This window comes from Manis javanica, chromosome 7 (genome assembly GCF_040802235.1).
Source record: "Manis javanica isolate MJ-LG chromosome 7, MJ_LKY, whole genome shotgun sequence".
In the NCBI taxonomy this organism is placed as follows: domain Eukaryota; kingdom Metazoa; phylum Chordata; class Mammalia; order Pholidota; family Manidae; genus Manis; species Manis javanica.
This window is the reverse complement of record NC_133162.1, coordinates 27,551,171-27,578,573: the sequence shown is the minus strand read 5'-3', so window position 1 is coordinate 27,578,573 and position 27,403 is coordinate 27,551,171. Positions and strand designations below refer to the sequence as shown.

The window sequence follows — 27,403 nt, the reverse complement described above, 5'->3', positions numbered from 1 at the left end:
TTGCCTTCAACAAATGCACTTACCTGTGTCATTCATTCGACATTTATTACCTAGGAATGTCTGGGACATTGTTCCAGATAAATAATATTTGCAGGCTTAGCTATTTTACCTTCCAAAAAGCAAAAAGTGAAAAATTACCTGTTCCAGCCCGTTTTCTGGAGGACTCTCTTAGTCTTTATAATATTGCTTTAATTAGAAAATGAAATGTATACAATTCACAACCGCCGTTCAACTCTGCAAAATTATCACCCACCCAAAAATTGAGTGGTGAACTAATGCACCAAAAGCAAATCTGGGGTGATCTCACTAATAGTCTGACTCACACCATCTGCTCATATCTTGTAGATTAGGCTACCCTGAATTCATGCCAGCCACATACCATAAAAATGGCCCGACTCTGTAACAGATACTTTATCGTTTATTACAAGGAAATCTAGAAAATGCATGATCATTTAAAAAGTACCTTTAACAATAATTTCAATGCATGGATGGCTTGCAATGTTCAGACTCCCAAGTAAGCATTCTTACTGTACTGCCTGTTACCTGTTTCTGATCTTGCCATCTAGATCAATTATCTTCCAAGCAACAGGTACCCAATAAATATTTCCTATTAAATCTTCTAGAACTAAAGAAGCAAGAGAAAGACTGCCTATAGAACAGCTGACAGAATTTACATATTTAGAGAAACAGTGGTATCAGATGACTAAAAAGTTAAGAGAATCCCAAGGTTTCAAACTACAATGACTGGGAAAAATGAAGCTTATTAGCAAAAAATGGGGATGGTGTGACTAAGGCATCAGTTTATATGTCAAGATATGAGCATGGTTTTTAGATATGGATAGTGGTGATAGGAAATCTAAGGAGAAAAGACTATATTAAAGAAGCTACCCAATATTGTCGTTTCCGTAAGTCCTGTTTAATTCCTAAAGAAAATACAGTGAAAGCCCATTATTTTTCTGTGCTCCAATTCCACTTCATGGAATCTTCACATTTTCCCAAACCATATTCAACTATTCTATTATAATCTGATTTTAATAAATAGAGGTTCAAAAAGTAACTTAAAAATCATTTAATACACAAAGTGAAAAACTGTCTAGAATACAAAAGCATTTCACATTTTTTAAAAACAATACCTTCTAAATGACTTAAAAGATGGGAGATCCACAGTCCTTTATCTGGAACCCTTAAGGCCAGATGTTTCCAAATTAAAAAATTTTCAGATTTTAAAAAGGTAATTCAGTGCATATACCATACTACATAAACCCCCAGCAGTGCCTGCGCCAGCATCCACTGCACAACCACCCGACAAAAAAAATTAAAATACAATATTTCTGCGGCAAAATAAATGAATATTCACACTAATGGAATAAGTAGATTGAGTATCAGTTCAGGTTAGATTTGCAAGCAAATGAGTTTTGTCACCAATCTTATGAAAAACCTTGTTTTCAGAGCTTTTTGGATTTTAGAATTACAGATAAGGGAGTGTAGACTTATAAATTTGTATGACAAGACATGAAAGACTCCTTAAACAAATTATTCATTTTTACAAATGAAAAAACAGATAAGCTTTCAAATACATTATAAATTAACAAGCATCATCTCATATTATTAAATGTACATCTTAAATACATATACACATAGCACACATAAGATTTGTTAGCCAACTGATAATAAAGGCACAGATGCACGATCCCTTCCTTGTGGGCAAGGAAGAGCACTGTTGAATGCAATACAAGGAGGTAGGGTTTACTCTTTAAGAAGTACAATTTTACTTGTGAGCAGTCTCTTCCACAGAAACACAGGCAGATGACTTAGATCACGTTAGTTTAGGTTTTTTTACTCTTTGTATATATATTAGTTTTGTCCTTATACCCAAGTTAAATGTTAAAAAAAGATATTTTTAGTCAGTTAAATTAATAATGTTGTAGCAAGTCTGAAGACAAACAATGCAATGATGTACTTAAGCAAGTCCACTGACACAAACTTCTACCTGTTCAAGGGGTGAATTTATCCAAAGTCAAAATATTGTGCTTGTAAAATCATGCGTAGTTTTTAACCATAGCCATTTTTTCCACTGTCTGATGTCTGAACAATAATTTCATGAGAGAAGAATTTCCAGCATCTGCAGTGACAACTTCAACTTGGGGACAGTAAAAAAGTGGCAAGTCATTCTGTTAACCAACTCCAATCAAGATTCTAAAAGAAAGCATGAAAAAATTACAATTAGATGTTGACTGTAAGTGGTAAGTATGTGGTGTTTTCTGTATGTTTGGACATTTGCTAATCAAAAGTTGAAAATCAGAAGTATAAATAAACTACAATTAGTTTAGTTTTCCTTATTTTCTGCTAATTAAAAAAATTCCAGAGTTTTCATAAATATTTGAAGCAATCAATTAATGAAAGAGGAAATACGGAGTTGACATTGAGAGTAAATGTAGTAAAAGTTACAGTAAACACTAGTTTCTCCAATAATCAATAATTCACAGTAAGCAAATCTTAATAAAATTAATTCTATTATATTCTATTAATTATAACTATAGCAATGTTGTTCATTTTGCACATAGCAGTTACTGTATTTGAATTACAGTACAAATCCTGCTCCACCTTACTGAAGAAAATTATATGCTAAAGCAAAAAGATGCAAACCATTCATTTCAGTGATGGCATTGCAAAGAAAGCTCAACTGTTAATTTGATCACAAATGCAGTAGATTGCATGTTGAAGATTACTGACAACATAATCCTAGTACACCCAAGAGAAGGAGAAGATGGGGATTTGAGGTCAAAGTTATTTCTAAAATGCCATTTCTCTTTCCTCTGAAATCTATTCCTTATACACATCCCAAATGCCAGATAAAGGTAGTAGATCAGTTAAACCCTTCACATCCCATATCCCTAAAACAGACACCTATATCCATATAAAACTTACCATCATACTACTGCCCTGTTCTTCATTTGCTTCATGAATAATAGTGCTTAAATGGCCAAGACAGTTCAAATTTTCTTCTATCATTTGTGCTAAAGTCTCCCTGAGGGATGAAAAAACAAAGTCTTCATATTCAGCGGAGAAGCATATGAATTTCATCTACTTCTTGGCCTTCAGGGTCAGGATGGTCACTGCCTTCCTGCAGCCCAGAAGCCCAAGGTAGCTGATTCCTGTAGTCTTCCATTTCCTCGTCCCTCACACCCAGAGGCAGAGTCCTGCTTATTTACTCCAAGCTGTTGCCTCTGCTCAGCTCTAATGATAAAAAGCCCACTAAAACTCCGTCTGATTTTCCTCTGAAATACAAATGTCACTATATACAACCCTTTTCCCTCTGAAAATGCTAATAGTTGGGTGGGGTGGGGGAATCCTTGTGGCACACATAGATGAAAGATCTTTTTTTCCCCTGGAATATTTCCCTTTGCTTAAAAGTAGTGAAACATTAGCATGCTTACTTTCGAGACACAAATGTAGGGGAGGAGATACAAAAGTATAGTATGTTGTGCAAAGATCAGGGAAAACTCTAGTTGGAAACTACAGATGACAGCAATACAAAAGAAAACAAGCAAGCCGATTACTGAGGATTGCAGAAAAAAACTGTGTGACGGGAGCTGCCCAGAACCAAAAAGTATTTATATCTGAAGGAAATCCTGATTCTGGTTTCTGTCCTCCATGCGTCCCTCCTCCAGATGGTCTCTATATTCTTACTTTTTACCAGCCCTCAGTCCCTACCCTACTAGAGTAAATTCTAGGCCATGGATGATAGCCACTATTAGCTTAGACCTAAATTAATTCAGCTCTTATTCAACAGATGGAAAAACTAAGGTCAACATTTCCTAATTCTTGGTGGTTAAGTACCACGGGTACATAATAACTGAAATTAGTTTTCCTTTATAATGTAGTCCTACTGGAAAATATATATAAAATTCCTATTAGATACACTTTTGCACACAACCACAACCTCAAATTGCAAATTACCTGTACAGAAGTGACATTTGCAACCATTAGCATCCCCTAATAAACCTAAATGCCTTTAATAAAAACAAAAAGGTTACTAATGTATTAAATCTTGTTTAAACTGATTAATGGACTATTTCCTAAAGTCTATATAATTAATTATAGCCTGTGCTATAGCTGTGGACCTATTACATTGGGCCAAATCTTTAATGACCCCAAGATATACCGTGGAACTTGCTTTCTTTAAAAAAATAAAATACCTGATATCAGCTTGCCTTCCTGCCATGTGCTTTTCTCTCATTAAAGTAGAGTACAGAATGTGCAACTGCATGACCTCCTGAGCAGTGATGCAACATGGCTGCATTTCTGAAAAACTAATTATGGGCAGAGCTTCCAGGAAATGCTGGTGCTGTAGAAGTCTCCATGAGTTGTGAGAAAAGCGACAAACACAAGCTAGCAAAGAGCCACTGGCTCTGGATACGGCACATCTTATGCTGAGAAAAATAACAGAAATGGATAGTCATTCAGCTTTTAGCAAAAGAGTAGGAAAATACAGGGCTTCAAACTTGAGTTCTTATTTACAAAACTGATATAAGGCACTGAAAAAAGTATGATTTTAGAAACACTAAATTACAACATAGAGTAAACTCAATAATTCAATTGAAGGGTAATCAAGGACCCCAAAATGATAAATGCAAGAAGATAGCATAATTTCTCAGAGATAAATATTAAGGAAGGAATAAAGTTTGGATGAAAGAACTGATAAGCCACTAGCAGAGAAAGACCTTAAAACTTTGATTGAGGTAATAAAAAGTAACATTTGCTTAAATTTACTTACCAATCATTCTACATGCATTATCTAACTGAATTTGCATAGCAGTTCCATTTTATAGGTAAGGAAATGTGAGCATTAAGAGTCAAGTTAACAGTGCAAGGTTATTAGAAAGGAAGGGTCAGGACTCAGCCCTGGTCTTTAAGGCAGTGAAGACTATATGCCTTAACCACTATGCTCTACTGCCTCATTCCTACCACTGCTCTGGAAAATACAACTATCTATTGTTACAAAGTGAACCCACCCATCTTGAGGAGTTACCACGCATGGCAGAGTATGTTCACGTTCTGCTGAAGTTGGGGGCAGCCATGCCGATGCCTGAGGGGTTACTGCACCTTCTAAACTGGATCCTACAAGGGAGCGGGCAGAACTCTGTGTCTGAAGGATAAAAAAAATAGAAAGATTACAGGCAAGCACCTTCATTGATTCATATAATTTCCTACCATAGTTCTAAGACTTAAATTTCTATCACTCCTTATATGCACAACCAGAGTATTCCTATGCAAAATTATCCCCACCTCTACACACCACCATCTGCCCTTAACCCCTTTCTTCATTGACTAAAACCAAATGTATCTATCCCTCTTAATTCCACTTTAATTGGAGAAAAAGACCACCAGTTGAACAAAAGGTTGGTTTTATTAACTAGTTAAGCACACCTATCCCCAAATCAGGCTGGGAGAATTATAAAAACAGGAGACTGGAAAGATAATGAAGGGTGATCATGAACTTCTGCATCTGAATTGCTAGACAGACACCAAGCAAAGAACATAAACATCAACCCAACTCAAAATATACACGTCTTCAAGCATGACCTAGATCATGCTGCTACAGATCACTTTTGCAGGAAATAGCCGCAAATCATGTCACATTAAATAATTCGTTAAAAGTTACTTACACAAGCAATTTTAAGGAGATGCCATATTTCTTTCTGCCTCTTGCCTTGCATAAACATGACAGTACTGTCAGCTTCTTTGATGTTACTGAGGGCCATTTCCACCTTGGGCAGTAGATCAATAATCTTCTGCTTACAGCCCAACAACTTGCTAGAGAGATAAAATCAATGTCAGACACTTAAATATCCCCCAAGACTATATACCATACTCCTAAACCCAACTGGGGAAATGAGCCATAATCAGCATCAAATTTAATGATTGATCTCCAAAGAGGTGCACACAAAGAGGATAGACACCTAAATGCCCTATGGTCAAACTACACAAAGTACTGCCATAAAACTCTTCCTGGGTCTAGTACTATTACCAGAAAGGGTATTATACTTTGAAGGGAACATGATAAAAATATACTGGCTTTTCAATAGGAAATAAAACAATTTTTCTACCTCAGATGACCAAACAGCTCCTTGAGAACCCGGTCCTGACTCTGCACTGTATGCACAATGATCTTCACCATTTCTGTGCTGTCGCTGTAGGAGTGATCTATAAAAGATCTCAGTCAGTGGGTACAACCTCTCTTCAGCATGTACATATCAGCCTCCAAACAAAAAATGCCTAAAAATCTGAAACTAGTTTTAATTAATACACATTAAATTTCACTTAAACTCAAAACTGGATTAAAATGAAAGATTTTAAGATTATATAATATCTGTGAATAATTATATGTGTGTGTATATATAAACAAAGTATGTGTGTTTATATATAGATATGTATATATACATATAAATTTATCACTATCTTCAAAGACCTCAGTTGCCAGTCTTGGCTATCTTTAACCCATACTAACACAAATTCCAGACAGATACACAGCTTTTTGGCCAAGAAACTGATTTTTCTTAGATGATTAACATCATTTATTTAGAAACAGTAGGATGATTCATCAGACTTTCACTGCTTCAAAGGAAGAAGGCCTTTGCCCCAACTAGGTTGCTTAGAATTTCATGTTTCATAACCATTTGTTTACAGCACATGAAAACTTTCGGAAAAGCTGACATATTGCAGCCAGATCTGATGCACTAATAAAATAACCTATAGACACCCCGAAAATTCAGTTGGAGAGTAGTAGGACATCTTAAAGCAAACTGGCAGCTGACAATGTCCTCGGATGGGATGGTTGTATGGTCACAATGAGTGAGTTCTATAGTTTATAGGAGATGCTACATCAAAACAAACCAAAAAACCAATTAGCATTAAATGTTATATTTCAGAAAATGTCTAAGTTTTAAAAAGTTGGAAGGCTGCTCATGGATCATACTGGTATTTTCTTGGATGATAATTAGCCTCAAATACAAAAGTATTATTATTATTATTATTACCTGCTTAACATTTTTCTCATTTAACCCTCATGTGAGCCCTGAGATGGCTATTGTTGCTCACATTTGATGATGAAATGAGTATCAAAAGAGGTTTTTAAAAAGTTGTGTCCTTTGTTATCATTGCAAAGACCTCCCCTATAACTCAACTTTATTCCCCATACATTTCTTTGTCTCTCCCTAACCAACAACCAGACAGAAGCTCCAAAAAGACTACTCTCCAAACAGTATTCCTTCCTAAATCCCATAGACTAGGCCCAATAGCTTTCCCATATAACTAGCTCTTTTAGATGGTCAAAAACCTCAGAACTGTAACCTTCTCCAACATAAAGAATGAAGAAAGCTGGTTTTCACCATTTTCAGCTGAACAAGATTCTCAAGTCGACTCTAAGCTAGAAAAGATACCAGAGACCATACATCAAGTGTGATTATATAACCCCAACAATGACAAAACCTTTGTTACAACTCATTTGTCATTCAAGGTGACTATCAGTTCAAAGAAGCTACTGGGTTAGCAAATTTATTTTCAGCCCTCTGATGTGCTGATATGCTAAGAGGGCTACTGTGAAGTTGTTATAAAAGTAATCCAAACAAATGTGGTCACTGTGTAAATTAATTTGAGTCAATACGTGGAATTTTATATATCTTCATCTGCAATTATCTGATTCATTGGCCAGAAGACTGGAAATAATGAATATTGATTAAGGGAAAAAAAAAAAGAATTAGACTTGGCTGTATCTGAAATCTTACATTTCAATATTTTACTCTAACCACAGCTTCTATCACATCACTTTTGGTCAGTATCTTCAACTTTTCTGTCCTCTTTTCCTATCACCAAATCCTAACCCTGGATCAGTCTAACCATCTGCTCTATCAGGTTCCTGTATCCAAGCTACAAAACTACCAGTCAGAAAATCACACTACTATTCCTTCTCTTGTATTCTCAGGTTTTCACTTCTGCTCTGGATTCTTAATAAGTGTTCTGGGTAAGCAGCATCTTCCAATGCACATACCAGCTTTTAAAAATCTCTAGCATACTCTTTATATCTATGAGGTCATCACCTTTTCCATTAACCCCATCACTTCTGTTAACAGTTAACCCCATACTAGTTACTTCAAGATAGGAGACCTTACGGCAGTAAAACCCTTACCTCCCAATCCCTTCACCCACAAAAGTGTCTGTATCCCTCCCATTCTCCCTCTAATACCAGAGGCAGCAAGCCTAATTCTTCCCATTAGTTTCTGAAGTCAGCCTCTCAAACTTGTTGATGGACCAACCTCTCTACAGGTGTTCGGCCCTAAGCACATAAATTTGCCCACCTTTTCCCTTTGAAAGTTGACTTCCCTTGATTTAACATCTCCTCCTAGAAGCTTATCACTGTTCTTTCCTTAACAGCCAAGCTTCTAGAAAGAATAGCCTAGATAAGCAGTTCTCAAAGGTACTGACCCCTTTACTCTAAAAAATTCTTAAGAATCCAAGTGTTTTTCAGGAAGTTAAACTGAGAAATTTAAAAATACTTATTTAAAAACAACAAACTCACTACCTATTGACATATTTAAAAATATATATATTTTCCAAAACAAAAAAATTTTAAGAAAACTATCAGTTTTATATTTTTGAAAATCTTTTAAATATTACTACCAATCTCATCACAAAGTCTTTAAGTACTGAGAAGCTGACAAATTTCAGCTGATGGATACAAATTTTCCTAATCCTAATTTTTTGCTTGAAACAAGGAATCTTATCACTGACAACTAATGTTGGTTTTTCTCAGTGACAGGCATGCTTCATTAATTTTTGAGAAAAAATATGCCACATGCCCACATCTGAATGAACAGTTGGTCTGACAGTCATTCTTTCAAATAAAAATGATGTTCCGTTAAGGAAGACACCAGTCACCAAGCCCTGTAAACAAATGCTGACATGGTTTCCTTAAGACAGCCATCAGACTCAGTATGCAGCAGAAGCACGTTATGAGTGTGACCCACTTTATCACACTATTAACAGATATTGACTTTTAATTAGACTATTAAAAGATATGTACTAAGGTGGAGATTTAAATAAAATTTTTACTGCTTTATCTAGGACCCTCTTAAATGAAACTGGCATTTTTTTTTTTAAACTATGAATGCGAACGTATGGTGGTTAAAAATGTAATGATTACTAGCATAGTTTAGTGCTAGCGGCCTTGGTTTATGCTAAGATGCAAACTGTTTACCCACCAATCATTTTGCAGCATCAGTGAAAGTCTCAACACAGTGAAATAGGCAAATAGTGACACAGTATTATATAAGTTTTGACCTCACTGACTTCCTGAAATGTTTCAGGGATCCTCAGGGGTTCATGAACCACAAGTTGAGAACTGCTGCTCTAGGCTGACATCTCCATTTCCTCTTGTCCCATTCCCTCCTCAATCCACTACCATCTGGTTTATGGTCCCAAAAGGCCATTATATTTTTGCCGAGATCAACAATGATGTCCAAACTGCTAAATTCAATGAATATTTTCATTATTACTTTTACTACCACCCCTCAGTAGCACTTCATTGCTCATTTTCTTCTTGAAACTCTGTCCTGTTACTATCATATCATTCCCTCTACATATTCTGACCATTTCTCAATCTGCTTTGCAGGCTCTTCTGCTTCTAGCCATTCCTTGAATGTTGGTATTCCCCAGGATTCTATCTTTGGCTTTCTTACTCAACATACTTTTTCAGGATGATCACTTTATTCCTATGGCTGATTACTCTCAAACAGATAAATACTAGCCTGGACTTCTCTGTTAAATCCATATACATATGTATGTATGTGTGTATATATGCATGTATATATATGTGCATATGTATGTATTTGTGCAGTTATATACACATACATAGATACATCTAATTATCTAATGCTACTTAATAGATTTATCTACTTGAATGTCCACTAACAGCTTAACACCAACATGTACAAAAACAGACTTATCTTCCTCTCCCATGAAGTCTGTCACCCTTATACTTCCTATTATGGTGAGTGATCTACGTGCACCTAGCTGTCCCAGCCAGAAACTTGGGACGCATCCATGACTCCCTACTCCATCTCCAGCCACCCATATTCAATCTGTCACTCAACACTATCAGTTCTACCTCTTAAATATCTCTCTTGCCTTTTCCCTACTTGTCACCCCACTACCACAGAGCAGGCTTTCTGGCTCTCTGCCTTAGCTAATGGCCACCTTTTACTGAGCTATTATTTTTTCAACGACCCTGTAACTAATGCCCCTGTCTTTAGCCTAGCCACACTTTAACCCATTATCTACAATGCTACCAGTGCAGCATTTCTAAAATGCCAATCTGATCATGTCATTCCCCTGCTTAAAACTTTTTAGGGTTTCTCTTTGCCATCTTCATGAAATCCAAACTCATTACCATGACATACAGATCCTTTATGATCTTTCATTCTAAAACTCTACATCCAGTGACACTGCATTCCCTCAAACACACTAAGTACTACACATGTGTATCTTTATGTATTATATTTATATACAGAAGAGCCCACCTCCTTTCACCTCGCTACTGCTACTTATCTTTTAAGGCTCATCTCAATGTCCTCTCTTATAGGAAATCTCTAACAGTCCCTGACCTCTCCCCCATTCAGGGTTAGGTGCCTATCTTATATGTACCTCATAAACATTTGTTGAAATAAACTGAACAAATTCCATTGTGATAAAAACCAATGTAGAGGAGATCACATTATTCATTAAGTACAATTTCACATGTATTTTAATTTGCATATGTTTGTAAATTTTAAAGTATAAACTTATATGTTGTTCTTTTTTACGACTTAGGTATATAGCAAATTAAGGCACATTCTATAACCATTCAAAATCAATTATCAACTGAAGGATAGTATCTTGTAGGTACATAATACTTTATAGTGGTCTTTGAAGCATCTTCACAAACATCCTCTAAAATACATTGCCACACACACTCAGAGTTAGGAAAGCTACGTTTCAACACCATTTTGCAAAAAAGGGAAATTAGATACAGGGAGATTAGGTTCTTGGTCAGTAAAGTGCCCAAATGAGAATTCAAGCCTTTTGATTCCCAATTCCGTGCTCTTTCTAACAGACCATGCTCTGAATTCAGCAGATGTTAAACAGGAATTGTTTTATCAATGAAATTAGCAATCAGTGACCAGGTGTAGATAAAGGCATCATTTTCAAGGTAAACTGCTTTGGCCTAGCACGTGGTCCTTCCCTCTGAACATTCCACACCCAGACCCATAACATCAAATTCTTTCCAACCTCTCTATCTTGAGCAGCACTTATTTTTTTTCCATCTTTCCATGTTCTCCTGCTTCCTCCTCCCCTTTGAGTTCCTTTTTTCTTTCATTCCTTCCTTTCATTTCCCTTTTAAAATTTTCTATCTCAATTTTCTTGTTACCATGAATGTCTAATCTTTTAAATTCTTACAAACTTAAATGCTGTTGTACCAAAACATCTCAATGGCAACCAAAGCTGGAATTTATTCTGCAGCTTGTGTAGAATCCAACCCCCTGATTTGTTAAACTAATGATAGTTTCCTAAAATGCCTTTGTGTAGAGTACTAAAAGTCTTTTACCTGAAGGTCTGTGCTTTAACTGCTTATATAGATCAATGGCATGCTGTTCCCTACAAAGAAAGAAAAGATGCTGCTATAGGTGAAGATAACTTAATGACTAATCCACAAATTGAAATGAACAATATTATTTGAATAATGATCTCATTTAAAACAAGTACATATTACCAACAAATATTCTACATAGCATTTCACTGAGTAATAAGCAAGATCCTTATGCAAAGTTTAATATACTTCACATCTGCTCTCATCTACCAGCACATATACAAAATCCTTGTACCAGAAACACTTAAATGGGCAAAAATTATGGCCTGTGATTAGAGAAAACAATCTGAAGTGTCTACTCCAGACACTTAGAGGTTAATTCATTTAGGATATTTAATAGACAATACCTTTGACCAGAAGCAGGGTAAGTAAGGAAATAGTCTGTAACTTAGAATATTTGAAAAAACTTAGCACTCACATGAAACACTCTTATCATGCACATGAAAAGATACTTTGGTTTTGGTTAAAAAAGCCAGGGTCAACCCAAAGAGTTATTTCCCAAATTTCCGACTAAGAAAAAACTTCCTTTTTAAGTAGGATACCAATACATTTGGGGAAAGGAAAACTAGAGAAAAGATCCCATATAGGTTTAATCTGTCAGATGTACACAGTAAAAACAATCTGCTAGAATGGATACAGAAACAAGACCCTCTCTATGCTGCTTTACAAGAGACTCATTTCAGACCTAAAGACATAAATAAACTGAAAGTGAAGGATGGAAAAAGATATTTCACGCAAATAATAGGGAGAAAAAAGCAGAAATAGCAGTACTTAGACAAAATAGACTTCAATACAAAGACAGTAACAATAGACAAAGAAAGATGTTACATAACAATAAAGGGTTCCGTCCAACAAGAGGATATAACAATTATAAATATCTATGTACCCAACATAGGAACACCTAAATATGTAAAACAAATACTAACAGAACTAAAGGGAAAAACAGACTGCAACTCAATCATATTAGGGTACTTTAACACACCACTTACATCAATGGACAGACCATCCACACAGAGAATAAATAAGGAAACAGAGGCACTGAACAACACATATCAGATGGACTTAACCCATCTATCTACAGAACATTCCATCCAAAAGCAGCAGGATACACATTCTTCTCAAGTGCACATGGAATGTTCTCTGGAATAGATCACACACTAGACCACAAAATGAGCCTCAATAAATTCCAAAAGACTAAAATTGTATTAAGCAACTACTGAGACCACAGTGGTATGAAACTAGAAATAAATCCTACAAAGAAAACAAAAAACCTACAAAGACATGGAGGCTAAATAAACATGCTCCTAAATAATCAATGGATCAATGAACAAATTAAAGTAGAAATCACACAATAAATGGAGACATGCAAAAAAAATACAACCATTCAAAATTTGTGAGATGCTGCAAAAGAACAGTTCTAAGAGGAAAGTACATAGCAATACAGGCCTACCTCAAGAAACAAGAACAATACCAAATAAACAGTCTATTTAAATTCACAACTAAAGGAACTAGAAAAAGAACAAATGAAACCCAAAGTTAGCACAAGAAGGGACATAATAAAGATCAGAGCAGAAATAAATAAAATAGAGAACAATAAACAATAGGAAAAAAAATCAATGAAACCAAGAGTGGGTTGTTTAAGAAGATTAAAAAAATAGACAAACCCCTAGCCAAATTTATCAAGAAAATGGACAAAAAATCAGAAACAAAAGTAGTCACAACTGACACCACAGAAATACAAAAACAGAATTCCATGAAAAATTATATGCCAATAAATTGGACAACCTAGAAAAAATGGACAAATTCCTAGAAAAGGACAACCTTCCAAGACTGACCCAGGAGGAAACAAAATCTGAAAAGACCAATTACCAGTAATGACATGGAATTGGTAATCAAAAAGGTCCCAACAAACAAAAGTCCATATCCAGATGGCTTCACAGCTGAATTCCACTAAACATTTAAAGAAGAGCTATACCCACCCTTCTTAAAGTATGCTAAAAAGTAGAAAAGGAGGAATACTTCCAAACACGTTCTATGAGGCCAACATCACTCAAATACCAAAACCAGACAAAGATACTACAAATAAAGAAAATTATAGACCAATATCCCTGATGAACACACATGCAAAAATCCTCAACAAAATATTAGCAAACTGAATTCAAAAACACAAAAGGATCATCCATCACAACCATTCCTGGAATAGATCCCAGGGAATAGATCCCATGCTCATGGACAGGAAGAATTATTATTGTCCAAATGGTCATGCTACCCAAAGCAATTTACAGATTCAATGCAATCCCTATCAAAATACTAACAGCACTTTTCAATGAACTAGAGAAAACAGTCCAAAAATTCATATGGAACCACAAAAGACCCCAAAAAGCCAAAGCAGTCCTGAGAAAGAGGAACAAAGTAGAGGGATTACACTCCCTGACTTCAAGTTATACTACAAAGTACAGCAATCAAAACAGAACGGTACTGGCACAAGAACAGACCCATAGATCAATGGAACAGAACAGACAGCTGAGATAGAAACCCATGCATGTCTGTGTATAAAGCAGCCATGAATAAACAATGAGGAAAAAACTGGACAGCTACATGCAAGAGAATGAAACTGGATTACTAACTCAGTACACAAAAATAAACTCAAAATGGGTTAAAGACCTAAATATAAGACATGAAACCATAAAACTCTTAAGAAAAAAACATTGGCAAAAATCTCTTGAACATATGCACGAGCAATTTTTTCCTGGACACATCTCCTTGGGCAAAAGAAACAAAATAAAAAAAGAACAAGTGGGACTACACCAAACTAAAAAGCTTCTGTACAGCAAAGGACATCATCAGCAGAACAACAACAAAAAAAAGAAAATGAACAAGTGGGACTACATCAAACTAAAAAGTTTCTGTACAGCAAAGGACAACATCAGCAAAATGAAAAGGCACTCTATAGTATGGGAGAATATATTTGTAAATGATTCATCTGATAAGGGGTTAACATCCAAAATATATAAAGAATTCATACGCCTCAACCCAAAAAACAAATAACCCAATTAAAAAATAGGCAAGGACCTGAACAGACATTTTCCAAAGAAGAAATACAGATGGCCAACAGGCACATGAAGAGATGCTCCACATAACTAATCATCAGGGAAATGCAAATCAAAACCACAATGAGATATCACCTCACACCAGTTAGAATGGCCACTATACAAAAGACAAGAAGTAACAAGTGTTGATGAGAACATGTGGAGAAATGGGAACACTCCTACACTGTTGGTGGGAATGTCAGTCAACTTGTCAACTGCTACAGCCACTGTGGAAAGCAGTATGGAAGATCCTCCTCAAAAAACTAAGAAGAGAAATACAATTGGACCCAGTACGCACCGGTTTATTGCCACATTATTTACAATAGCCAAGATATGGAAGCAACCAAAATGTTCATCAATAGATGAATGGATAAAGAAGATGTGGTACATATATACAATGGGATATTATTCAGCCATAAAAAGGAAAAGAAATTCTGTCATGTGCAACAACATGAATGGACCTAGATGGTATTACGCTAAGTGAGATAAGCCTAGCAAAGAAAGACAAATACCATATGATTTCACTTATTTGTGGAATCTATAAACAAAATAAAACAAAATGAACAAAATAGCAGTAGACTCATAGACAGTGGGAAGAGACAGGTGGTTACCATGGGGGAGGGAGGGGTTGGGCTGGGTGGGTAGAGAGGGTGAGGGGGATAAAGGGGCACAAAAATTCTCAATCGTAATATATGTTTATGGGGATAGTAATACAGCATGAAGAATATAGCCAATGATTCTATAATATCTTCCTATGTTGACAAGATAACTACAGAGTTGGGGTAAGGATTTAATAATACGGGTAACTGCTGAATTACTGTGCTATGTACTTGAAACCAATAAAAGATTGTATATCAACTATACCTCAAAAAAAAAGAGAAAGAATAATCTGCTACAAAAACATCACAGATAACAATACCAACAATATGAGTACATCCTTACAGAGATTCCATCAAGTCTCCCTGACGTCTTCCATAGGGGCTCTTCTGTAGCTCCATGATTTCAGTGTGCAGGGACATGATCTGATCCTCCAGGTATCCAATGATCCCCACCTAAAATATGATGAAACACAAAAGAAATGATAGGCTCACCACCACACAACACAGAGAACTCAGACAGAATGATTTGCTGCTGCAGTAGAACTGTATGATTTATTATGAAATACTGACTTTGTTCAAGCCTTTCATCTTTCAGATTCAGAAAGTATTTCATATGAGAACATACTTATTCCTAAGTTTCTCTTTTTCCTTTCCTGACAACAGTAAACTACTAGCATTTTCTTCTCCTCCTGAGAAGCAGATAGATTTGTCACTAACAAGACAGAGAAAAAGTGGCCATCAAAGCTACTACATCTCAGTGCTGTGATTTTCATTGTCTCTTGTTCCTGACTACCTTGAGTAAGAAATATAGAAAGACACTGAATTTCCCACTCCAGGATACCAACTGCCCCACCCATGTGCTCAGAGTAAGGACTGGCATCAAAAGAGCAACAATTTAGTGGGACCATGGACTGATCTACCTGGTAAGGAAGGAATCTGCCAACTAGAGAATAATCTCTACCTAGGATGACCATGTAATTTATTGTCTAAACTGGCATAATTTTGAGATTGAAAGGTTGTTCTATTGTTAATTTTGGCAAGACAGGTATACTGGCACTGTCCCAGGTAAACCAGGATGTGCACACATCCTATCTAAAACAGTCATAAAAGTAACAGCCATAATTACCATTTATTATTTACTCCCATTTAATCTGCATAACCCTACTAACAAAGGTATAGTACCCTTAATATGGAAACTGAAGTGAGACTTCAGTTAACCCTCATTTGCCCAAAGCCTTTGTTTTTATCCACTATGATACTTCTGTCTATATACAAAGCACCTACTAGCTATTTATCTGATATTCAGGAATGCCATGAAAAATACCTACCAAAACTAAAGACAATTTCTAAGGGGACCTAAGGAACTAATAAGCACACAAAATGAGCTCAGTGATTTTACCTCAGCATAGTGGATAGCCTTTTCTTCCATTTCCTTCCATGCTTTTAACATTTTTTCTGAGGCTAAAAAAAAAGTCTTAATTGGTTATTTCAGAAATAGCCATAGCTTTAATTACTGACCTACCCACCTCTTTGCCATATCAACATCAAAAATGATGTTTCAGGTTGAATTGTCCTCCCAAAAAAGAAACATTGAAGTCCTAACTCAGTACCTCAGAATGTGACCTGATTTGGAAATAGGGTTATTGTAGATGCAATTAGTTAAATTAAGATTAGGTCATCCTAGAGTCGGGTGGACTCTTAACCCAGATGACTAGTGACCTTAAAGAAGAGAAGAGGCAAAAAGACACATGTATGCAGAGAGCTCCATCTGACAACAGAGGCAGAGATTGAAGCGCTGCAGCTGCAAGCCAAGGAGTGCCCCAGATGGCAGACAAACTGCCAGAGCTAGGAAAATGCAAAGAAGGATTCTTCTCCACAGATTTTAGAGGGATCATGGCCCTCCCAAGACCTTGATTTTGGACTTTTGGCCTCTGGAGCTGTGAAATGGTAAATTTCTGTTATTTTAAGGCACCTAGTATATAGTAATTTGTTTTGGCAGCCCTAGAAAATAAATACAGATCGTTGTCTCTTAAAAAAAAAAAAAGTTAACATATGAACAAGATTTTTTTTTTAATCAAAACACTATTAGGGAATATAAAAAGAAAAGACTCTCTTCCTCTAATTCACCCTAAGGGACCTTATTGTTAATCATTTTTTACGGAGATACATACCCTTTTCCCTCACAAGTGGGGCCATCTATACATATTTTTCTTTCTTTGGTTTTATCCCCAACTTGAAACATCACTGCAGTTAAAGACCCAAATGATCTTTTAATATCAGCATTTGGTCTACCTTACTCATTTTTAACAGTTGTATAAGATACACAACTGACAACTCAAAGATAATTTGATGAAATAATTATGTTTTGCCCCTTCACCTGAATGCCTATAATACACAAATAGAAATAAAACATCAATCATAGAACCAGCTCTAGTAAATTTATTCACCAAACTGGATACTGCTGATAATTTACTCTGAGATACACCTTATTTAAGTATACAAACAGGAAATGCTGGTGCTCACCCATTCAGTTTATTATCTGAATTTTAACCCTTTTTTTACATTTCCTTGTATATATACAGTACAACTGTAGAGAGATATTCTTGAGTCAAAAATGTGAAAACTGGAGGCTAAGTTACAATAACAAGCAATAGACTCCACAGTAGATGGTTTGGGAAAAAGCAAAAACCTGAAATTATTTGTATTATTACTTACAGAAAGGTAAGTAGTTTACAACTTCCCTGGCTAAGAAGTCACAAATTTTGCACCTATTTTTAAAATGAGACTTGAAAAATCACAAATTCTTAAATAACTTTGTATTTTTCCAGAGCTGAGCAATTTTAGTCCAGTTGTGAAAAACAAAAATATCAAAAATACGAAGTTGCTAAACAAAAGGTTTAAAAAAAAAGGAGCTAACATTCAAGACAAACATGGTTTATGATGACTTGAGGTATCACTCATCTCATGTTCTAAAGTGAATATAAGTGAAACAACTGTCTATGAGGCAAGAAAGAAAAACAGCAGGTAGCTTCAAGAGACCAGACACTTCTTTCAAATACCATCTGAACACTTACATATCCCGTATGTCATCTGCTCACTGTATCTTTCCAAATCAAGCTGAATGCTTTTGTGAAAAAACTCCAATTTAGCTTTCAGTTGCTGAGATGCTGAGATCAAAGTGTTCTTCATTTTTGTCAAGTTAGCATTATATCTAAGAAGACTTAACCTAAACCATAACAAAAAAAAACAAAATTAGAATTTTAGGAACATTGGACAAAATATAAAAACTTAAATTGACATAGACCCCAAGCCTAAGTTTCTATTATCAAACTATAAGAAACAGCTGATTTCTAGAATCTGGTCTCTAAAGAATTCAGGAACTACTCTCAAGCCATTGCAATTGATGGTGTCAGACCATTAGTTTGAATTCTCCAAGTCTGATCGGAATATTAGATTTCATATTGGCCTAATATTTTTATATTGCATGGAATATTGCTTAGCGAAAACCAGTAAGATTAATTCTTGAGCATTCGTGCACATGACACTGCACCTACAGTAACAGAATCCACTTACATCGCTGCTCTTTGTCCCTGAAAGAGCCTGCTGTAGTCTTCTTTTAGCCCAGACACATAGTGCACTGCTTCAGCCCATACTTTACGCAGCTGTATAATTGGAAGCTGTATTTTGCTGTCCTGTACTATATATAAGAAGATAAAGGAGAAGGAAGTTACTTTTTACGATTTTAGAGTTCATTTATCATTCCTTATGATTTTCTGTCCATAAAAATATAATTCTCATAGATACTAGAAAGAACCACTGGTTACTGTCTCATTCAGTCCAATATACATTTCCTGAGCATCTTCAACTGAACATGAGCCCAGTTCCAGATACAAGGAGAAATAGAAATGAATAAAACATAACCACTACATAATCAAAAGCTGTGATTATTTCTTTTTTTTTCTTGCTTCTCTCCAACCTGAAATACTTTTTCTCTCCATTGATTTAAATTATTTCTTTCAAGTTCTAAATCAAGTCCCATGTCCTTCATAATCCACCAGTCTTTCCTGCCTTTGAATAATAAACTTCAGGAAAATATATAAGGTAAATAACAGTTTAATAAGATATGCTTTCTTTAATGCCAGATTTACAAAGTTACCTATATATGATTATCTCTTGCCCTCTCTTTGGTAAACAGAATGCTACTTTCTAAAACCATGGCAGTTATACATTAAATTCAATGAAATGCCATTTTAACATTATAAAATTCCCCAAGACTGAAAGAGATTCAACCTATACTTTAAGGTGGCAATTCTATTCTTTGTTGTTATTTTCCAGTGAAAACCTTCCAGAGAAAGGTTCATATTGAGAAAGCACATGACCTAAATAAAAAGAAATAAAGCTATGTATCTAGAAAAATCTTTTCCTCTCCTAGTTAATAGCCTCAATTAACTTTTCTTCCATTTTTATATGCCCACAGACTCCTAAGGCTTCTTAGACCAAAACCAAACCAAACCAAACCAAACCAAAAAACCTCAACACTTTTTTTAGAAGTCTAGGAAAAAGGAACCTGACCAAAACAAACAAAACAAATCATATACTTTAAAAAATAAAGTCTGAAAGGGCCTAAGAAATGATATTCCAGTAAGCAACCAGCATACCTAAAGTCCACATCTTGGATTCTAATACTATTCTCCAGAAAAAGGAACCAGAGCTCCTTGGAGAAATGGGATTCTAGGACTACAGCATGAAATACACAAAATGGGCCTGGAGCATTGTAGTGTCAGAAAGTAAGAAAGGGCTTAAACAAAACAAAAGAAAACAAAAACCCTTCACTGATTGGGCAAGTAAAAGAGCACAAGAAGCTAACTGAAAGAGCTAATGGCCAAAGCTGCAATAATTTGAAAAGAAAAACTAGTATTGGATTATAACCCAAAGTATAAAACAAAAATCCACACTGATACTGATATAATAAGTGATTGTATAAATAAACGGTAGAGAAATGAGAAATCCAATGTGCAGAATTCCAAACAAATTATGTAGACACTCAACCCTAAAGAAGGGGAGCATGACTCCCCACTTCTTAAGACTAGGTCTGCATAATGACTTCCTTCCAAAGAGTACAGTAGAGAAAGAAGGGAAAATACTAAACTGTGCAGTGGAGAAACTTGACAAACACTACTTAAGCCAGGTGATTAAGGTCAATACCAAAAGTCAAAAATCATGTTATCGTATATTCCCTTTATATAATATGACTGAAAATGGCACTTCATTTCGGTGATCATTCTCTTAAAATCCCCTAATCCTAAACTAATCATGGCAAAAAAAAAAATCAGACAAATTGCAATAGAGGGGCATCCTACAAAATGCTTGATCAGCATTGCCCAAAGGTGTCAAGGTCATCAAAATAGGGAAAGTGAGAAACTGACACAGCCAAGAGAAGCCTAAGGAGACGTGGTAACTAAATGTAATGTGGTGTCCTGGATGAGATCCTGGAAAAAAAATGACACCAGATAAAAACTAAGGACATCTGAATAAAGTGTGGACTTTAATTAGTAATACTATATTGGTTCATTAATTGGAACAAATATATCATACTAAGGTAAGATGTTAATAACAGAGGAAACTATATGTGGGGAGAGGGAGTAATATGAGAAGACTATACTCTCTGCCCAATTTTTCTGTAAATCTAAAACTGTTCTCAAAAGAATATGAAGGTAAAGAGAGGAAAGATTACATAATTTTAGCTCTTATGCCCAATTTTGTTCCAGACTTTACTTACAGTTTTGTGTTTGATTCTAGTTTTGGGTTGACAGAAATTGATCACTAACTTCTTTGAAGAATAATTCTCACAAGATAAATGAAAACATCTGAACATTAAGTAGTATTCATAGGATAAAATGAAATATTTGAACAAGCTGAAATAATGAAGCATCAACTAAAAAGTAGGCTTAATTAATAGTACAGATTCATTCCTCTATCTGTGAGAGCCCTATCCGAGGGAAGTCAGTCTACCCCCAAACGAGGGATCTGGTGGTGATTCAAACTCTACTTTTTTAACTTCCAAACTACATAAATCCATTTTTCACCACATATAGAAACCTGAGGTATGAGATATAAAACAAAAACACCAAAAGACCATTTCTAATAATCATGTTGAGTCAAAATTATCATATTTCAGTTTTAAAGCCCAGCCAGTAAATGGACTATACTTACCAATATAATTTACACAGTCAGATAAACTTCTGGAAGCAAATGGTCCTTCATATACAGTTTTACTTTTATCAAACAAATAAACCATATAGCTATCACAGCCTCTCTGAAAAAGAAACAAACATTTAAAAAAAAAAGACCCTTGAAAATCCCAGGTTCTCTAAGGACTTAAGTACCAGATTTCCTATTTTAAAATGCAAATGAATTAAATCAATATTCACTGCATACATCTTACAGATTTAAGGTCTAAACTTTAGGAAAAATAAAAAAATAACTGTACTATGGGCTAAAGTGAAAAACAATCACGAGACCCAAAAGGATGAAAGCAAAAAGTCATAACAACAGATATCCATACAATGGGAACACTATTCAGTAATCAAAAGGAATAAAGTACTGATAGATGCTATGACCATGAATGAACCTCAAAAACATAATGTTAAGGGAAAGAAGAAAGACATTACAGACTACAGATCATATGATTCCATTTAGATGAAATGTTCAGAAAAGGCAAACTGACAGAAATAGAAAATAAGGTAGCAGTTGCCTGGGGTGGGCAGAATGGACATTAACAGTTAATGGACATGAAGGATCTTATTGAGATGGAAATGTTTTAAAACTGATTTATGACAATGGCTGTGCAATTAGGTAAATTTGCTAAAAAAAATCACTGAATTGTACACTTGAAATGTGTAAATTATATGATATATAAAATATATCTCAACAAAGTAAATAAAAGAACAAAAAAAGAGTCATGGCCACAATCATATTTATCATCCCTCTATCCTATGGCAGGAACTATGAGACTACTGACCTGATTTCAAGGTTTTAGGCTTCAAGTACAAAAAGGAGAAAAAAGAAGAGAGAACTGACACCAAAGAAAAGTTATTCAAATTTCAAAACAACAAATGTTTCATATCTACCAGGAGATTCCCAGTATATATCAAAAAATGCAGGGCATGCAATCCTTCAATGCAGATTTCTTAGACTCTAGGTATATTAAAATTCTCTTACAACTCCATCTAGAACACACTGAGAGGCTGGTTTCCGAGGATCCAGAGAATTTCCCATCTCTGACAGAAGCTCTTGAGAACCAGTATTTATTCCAGTTTCACGCTCAATACGAGACTGCAGTGAATGAAGACTTTCATCAGGTGGTAACAGAAAAGAAATTATCTTTGCAGAAGTCATATTTAGGATGTGTACTATCTGTATAAATAAAACATAAGTGAAGTGATTATTGATAATGGGATAAACAGAAGATTCGATGCTAGATTCTAAAGGGAATATAAGCAAAAGGCACTATCTCTGCACTATAAGGTTCAACATTTTCCAAAATGAGATCTCCTTCTCTAATTATAAAATGACACTCTGAAAAAAAGAAGAATAGAGTTCACTTTTCTCCAGCAGATATTAGTTCCAAGGAATAAAGCTTCAAAATTCTAGGGAGGTACAAAGTCAAGAAGTAAAAACTCCAATTTAAAAAGGCAACACTTACTTATTCTGAGAAATATATAGTAGACCTGAAATGGAACATTCCCATTTCTGAGCCTAATAGATGCCAACCACAGATTAAGCGCTTTCACATAAACATCCCATAAATTAGATCTTCTAATCTCCATTTTGGCAGAGAGAGAAACCAGAATTTTGAGAAGTTAACTTGTTAGGGACCAAGAACCAGTAACTGGTAGACTTAGATCGGAGCTCCCATCTGTCCACCTTACACTGTCTCAAAAAATAATCATCTGATAGAAGAGCTAGTAGGCCTTTCTTTAAGCAGGAAAAAAAGTATTGTTATCCTTATTTTTCAGATAAGATAACCAAAGCCCAGAGCAGTGATCTGCCTAAGGACCCAAAGTTGACAAGAAAACAGTCATTACTCTCACCTAAAGCCCCTCTGAAAGTAGCCTCATATACGCCAAGTGAGTGTGAGACTGAGTTAGGTGGGGCTTTAGCTAGGCACAGGTAACTGAGGTAACCACAGACTGCCACAGAGTTAGAGGTCAGTCTTTTGAACACAACATGATTCTAAATCCTCTTCCTTCCCCTGCCCTTCGATAAGCCACACAAAATTAATACCTATTATTTGTCAGTGCCTTACATTAACTAGTGTTTCCAAATGATTAAAATTATCTCTACTAGAAATGCTTATTACAGTGGTAAAGTATTAACTTTTCTTTAATATATAATAACCTTTCATGTTTAAAAAGGTGGGAGGAAGAGAAAGGAATGTTCAAAGTTGACATGGATTTATAATACAAGTATACCAAGAACTTTATTCCTCACCAGCCTAGGCAGATTTCACACTACAACAGCTGCCACTAATAGCAAGAAACTTAGGATGAAAATCCTAAGGTGGACATTTACTTTTACACAGGAGATAAGTTAAACAGGGTAAATCACCATGGCATCCCGTTACCAAAGCTAAGCCAGAAGAGAACCAAAAAAAGGAGGGGAAATACAACTTAATTATCCTTTTGTTCACTGAAATATTTAATGAGCACTTACCATGGTACATACTATTAAGTGTGAGAGGGCAAACTGAGTAACTTATGATTCTTGCCCTCCATAGCATAATAGTATATCGAAGATACTAGGAAACATTAAGAGAACTGAATACAAGGCAAAATGAGATAGGTGCTACAAATGTAAAGAAAAAATTGTACAGATTCCAAAGGAGATTACTTGGTGGAAGGAAAAGGGGCACTTTATAAGAGCAGCACTGTTCAAGCTAAACTCTGAAAGGAAGAAAGGTTAGAACAAGGAAAGCTCGAAAGAAGAAAATAATAGGCAGAAAACAAGGTAATGGGGCAGAAAGGTAGAAAGGGATGAGCATAATCAGAGAATATAAATAATCCAGTTCACATGTTCCTGAACAATGCTGCCTTATGGCATAATAGGAGCAAGGATGAAAAGGTAGGATGAGAGAGACCAAGATAGATTCTGAATATCAGTGTAAGGATTTGGAGTTTCTTCAGCAAGCAGACAGGAACTATGGAAGGCTTTCAAAACTGAGAATCTGACAATCTCAAAATTGTTAAAACAATTAAAAGCTAAATCTGACAAAATAATTGGATATGGAGATTGAAGGAGAGCTAGTCAGACAGCCAACATTTCCCACCCAGTTAACTAGAAAGATGACAATGCAAGTAAGAGACACAGTTACAAGCAGACTTAAGAGAGATGTGTTTGTTTTTAATAAATACAGTCTTGGGTGCCAGTGGGACCACCAGGTGTAGTTATAGAGCAGTTACACTCTGCAGAAAATTCACAACTGAGGAGATAAATTTGGGAGTTATCCATATTCAGCTTATAGTTAAAGTCATACAACTGAAGAAATTAGCAAAAAAAAGGAAGAAAAAGTAATATAGAAAAAGAGAAAACCAAGGCAAAACTCTTAGGATACAGTTGTACTTTGAGGCATGAAAGAGGAAGCAAATAAAGGATGATTAAATACTTCTGTTTCACCATTATCTTCGCTGGCAAATTCAATATACTTTTTTCAACTTTTCTAATATTTAAAGATTTTCACAATAGTAGCAAAAATATGCAGATTCTCTAGTTCCATTTTTTTTAAGAAACATTTCAGTAACTGTTCTGTTGATTTCTTTTTTAAATGAAAATCAAACAGATGTCATTCCCTCCTTGAACAACGTAGAAAATAGCCTACAATAATACCAAGCTGTTTTGCAGTTCATGCTTCTGCCTTCCTGATAGTCCCTGCCTGTAAACCTTCCCCCCTGCCTAGCCCTAACTCTTACTTATCTTTCAAAATTCAGTCATATCATGATGTCTACAAAGCATCCCTGAACTACTATGAATAGTACTCTATGCATACCTTATTCTGCACAACTTCACGATAATACTGATCCTTTAAACAAGGTATTACTGAGACCTTACACTCTGAAAACTACAAGACACTCATGAGAGAAATTAAAGAAGATACCAATAAATGGAAACACATCCAGTACTCATGGATAGGAAGAATTAACATTGTCAAAATGGTCATCCTGCCTAAAGCAATCTACAGATTCAATACAATCCCTATCAAAATACCAACAGTGTTCTTCAATGAACTAGAGCAAATAGTTCTAAAATTCATATGGAACCACAAAAGACCCCGAATAGCCAAAGCAATACTGAGAAGGAAGAATAAAGTGGGGAGGATTACACTCTCCAACCTCAAGCTCTACTACAAAGCCACAGTAATCAAAACAATTTGGTCCCGGCACAAGAACAAACCCATAGACTAATGGAACAGACTAGAGAGCCCAGATATAAACCCAAGCATATATGGTCATTAATATACGATAAGGGAGTCATGGATATACAATGGGGAAATGACAGTCTCTTTAACAACTGGTGTTGGCAAAACTGGACAGCTATATGCAAGGGAATGAAAGTGGATTATTGTCTAACCCCATACACAAAAGTAAATTCAAAATGGATCATAGACCTGAATGTAAGTTATGAAACCATAAAACTCTTAGAAGAAAACATAGGCAAAAATCTCTTGAATATAAACATGAGCAACTTTTTCCTGAACACATTTCCTTGGGCAACAGAAGCAAAATAAAAAATGAACAAATGAGACGACATCATGCCTAAAAGCTTCTGTACAGCAAAGGACACCATGAGCAGAACAAAAAGGCATCCTACAGTATGGGAAAATATATTTGTAAATGACATATCCAACAAGGGGTTAACACAGAAAATATATAAAGAACTCACACACCTCAACACCCAAAAAGCAAATAACCCTATTAAAAAATGGGCAGGGGATATGAACAGACATTTCTCCAACAAAGAAATTCAGATGGCCAACAGGCACATGAAAAGATGCTCCACATCGCTAATTATCAGGGAAATGTAAATTAAAACCATAATGAGATATCACCTCACACCAGTTAGGATGGCCAGCATTGAAAAGACTAAGAACAACAAATGCTGGCGAGGATGCAGAGAAAGGGGAGCCCTCCTGCACTGCTGGTGGGAATGTAAAGTAGTTCAACCATTGTGGAAAAGTAGTATGGAGGCTCCTCAAAAAAACTAAAAATAGAAATACTATTTGACCCAGGAATTCCATTCCTAGGAATTTACCCTAAGAATGTAGGATCCCAGTTTCAAAAAGACATATGCACTCCTACGTTTACTGCAGCACTACTTACAATAGTCAAGATACAGAAGCAACCTAAGTGTCCATCAATAGATGAATGGATAAAGAAGATGTGGTACATATACACAATAGAATATTATTCACCCACAAGAAGAAAATAAATCCTATCATTTGCAACAACATGGATGGAGCTAGAGGGTATTATGCTCAGTGAAATAAGCCAGGTGGAGAAAGACAAGTACCAAATGATTTCACTCATCTGTGGAGCATAACAACAAAACAAAAACTGAAGGAACAAAACAGCAGCCGACTCACAGAACCCAAGAATGGACTAACAGTTACCAAAGGGAAAGGGACTGGGGAGGGTGGGTGGGAAGGGAGGGAGAAGGGAATAAGGGGTATTACAAATAAAACACATAATGTATGGCAGGGGGCACAGGGAAGGCAGTATAGCACAGAGAAGACAAGTAGTGACTCTATAGCATCTTACTATGCTGATGGATAGTGACTGTAATGGGGTATGTGGTGAGGACTTGATAATGGGGGGAATTTAGTAACCACAATGTTGCCCATGTGATTTTATATTAATGATACCAAAATAAAAAATTTTAAAAAGGTATTACTGTACTCAAACTAAAAATAAATAAATACTTTCCCAGATTCACAGATAGGTAAGTAATGGTGCTGCAAATGAACTAAAGACTATAGA

At 35.6% G+C, this 27,403-nt stretch overlaps 1 protein-coding gene across 4 annotated transcripts in view; it reads right to left on the bottom strand.

Annotated features, from left to right (window-relative positions):
* Positions 1 to 1,054: 1,054 nt before the first annotated feature.
* CHUK (component of inhibitor of nuclear factor kappa B kinase complex) overlaps positions 1,055 to 27,403 on the bottom strand; it is a 38,585-nt gene continuing 12,236 nt past the window's right edge. For 2 of the 4 annotated variants that reach the window (XM_017680249.3, XM_073240553.1), the window contains 13 exons: positions 22,593 to 22,787; positions 21,585 to 21,687; positions 18,945 to 19,068; positions 18,446 to 18,597; positions 16,771 to 16,832; positions 15,715 to 15,824; positions 11,642 to 11,691; positions 6,111 to 6,207; positions 5,670 to 5,817; positions 5,016 to 5,149; positions 4,200 to 4,433; positions 2,929 to 3,028; positions 1,055 to 2,196 (listed from right to left, as the gene is read on the bottom strand). In XM_017680249.3, the coding sequence (XP_017535738.1) occupies positions 2,167 to 2,196; positions 2,929 to 3,028; positions 4,200 to 4,433; positions 5,016 to 5,149; positions 5,670 to 5,817; positions 6,111 to 6,207; positions 11,642 to 11,691; positions 15,715 to 15,824; positions 16,771 to 16,832; positions 18,446 to 18,597; positions 18,945 to 19,068; positions 21,585 to 21,687; positions 22,593 to 22,787 (1,539 nt within the window). In that variant the 3' untranslated portion in view covers positions 1,055 to 2,166. The remainder of the gene's footprint in view (positions 2,197 to 2,928; positions 3,029 to 4,199; positions 4,434 to 5,015; positions 5,150 to 5,669; positions 5,818 to 6,110; positions 6,208 to 11,641; positions 11,692 to 15,714; positions 15,825 to 16,770; positions 16,833 to 18,445; positions 18,598 to 18,944; positions 19,069 to 21,584; positions 21,688 to 22,592; positions 22,788 to 27,403) is intronic. The other 2 variants (XM_017680250.3, XM_017680251.3) reach the window with 2 other exon arrangements.